A 1253-nucleotide genomic window follows, 5' to 3' on the forward strand; every position below is an offset into this window, starting at 1 on the left:
CGGAACAGCCTGCTCGTGAAATTAACGTGCAAGTGGCTGAGCATTCCACAGACACGTGTACCCTTAACGTAGTTCTCGAGGATATTCAGCGTGACACAGAGTGTAACAAGGCTGACCCTTTGAATTACAGGCACAACAGAAACAGGAAGTAAGAGTGAGAGAAAGTTGTGGTGAAAGAGTACAGCAGGGTTCGCCACCATCCCCTGCCGGAGCCTCGTGGAGCTTTAGGTGTTTTCGCTCAATAAACACTCACAACACCCGGTCTGGGAATCGAAACCACGATCCTATGACCGCGAGTCCGCTGCCCTAACCACTGGGCATACATATTTATGTCATTGGCAGATGAAAATCATCTGCAACAGGCACCAAAACTGCCAAATCACATAATTTTGACCTACTCGGTTTCCTCAACGGCAGACATCCAGTAGCCACACACCAGCCAAATCTCACTGCCAAAACAATATATATAATTTCAGTGCCATTTCTGAAACTGGTGTTACAAATAGCCAGCAGGCTCATCCAATAATAATTATTAAGAACCAAAGCAGTATTAATACCAAAAGGCAATCTTTACATCCAACTGGCAACCATAACAGATGATTCTCATCTGCCAATGATATAAATATGTGTGCTTTTATGCACCATGTATCCATAGGGATCCTCTCAAGGTAAATAACACACTATTTGGTGTTCTAACAAAACATCCACTTTAAGATAGATAAGAAGAAAACAGTACCCCACCATGACTACAGACAAATGGCTGAAACCATTAAAAGAATAAAAGATATAGAATTGTCTGCTTTACCTTCTTATTGAGTTCAGGTACCTTGAGAAGATTATTGACTTGTGAACGCAGTTCTTGAGAAGTCCTGACAAAGAGAAAACAATCAGCTCCAGAGAAAGAAAATAAAAGTATTGAAGAACAGACAACAAAATATTGTGGCATAAGGCAGACTGTATGACGCATGTGTGCGAACAGCCATGCTACATGGCAGTGAAACATGGGCTGTGACTGCTGAGGACATGCGTAAGCTCGCAAGGAATGAAGCCAGTATGCTCCGCTGGATGTGTAATGTAAATGTGCATACCCGTCAGAGTGTAAGTATCTTGAGAGAAAAGCTGAACATAAGAAGCGTCAGTAGTGGTGTGCAAGAGAGACGATTGCGCTGGTTTGGACATGTGGTGAGAATGAATGAGGATAGCTGCGTGAAAAAGTGCCACTCCCTAACAGTTGAGGGAACCCGTGGAAGAGG

General features: G+C 43.3%; 1 protein-coding gene across 1 annotated transcript in view; it reads right to left on the reverse strand.

The window, feature by feature from the left end:
- Positions 1-754: 754 nt before the first annotated feature.
- The window catches only part of LOC106884375 (uncharacterized), an 11353-nt gene continuing 10854 nt past the window's right edge, over positions 755-1253 (reverse strand). Inside the window, exon 5 of the mRNA XM_052966825.1 lies at positions 755-869. Within this exon, the coding sequence (XP_052822785.1) occupies positions 770-869 (100 nt within the window). The 3' untranslated portion in view covers positions 755-769. The remainder of the gene's footprint in view (positions 870-1253) is intronic.

The sequence above is a fragment of the Octopus bimaculoides genome, chromosome 3 (genome assembly GCF_001194135.2).
Source record: "Octopus bimaculoides isolate UCB-OBI-ISO-001 chromosome 3, ASM119413v2, whole genome shotgun sequence".
Lineage (NCBI taxonomy): Eukaryota > Metazoa > Mollusca > Cephalopoda > Octopoda > Octopodidae > Octopus > Octopus bimaculoides.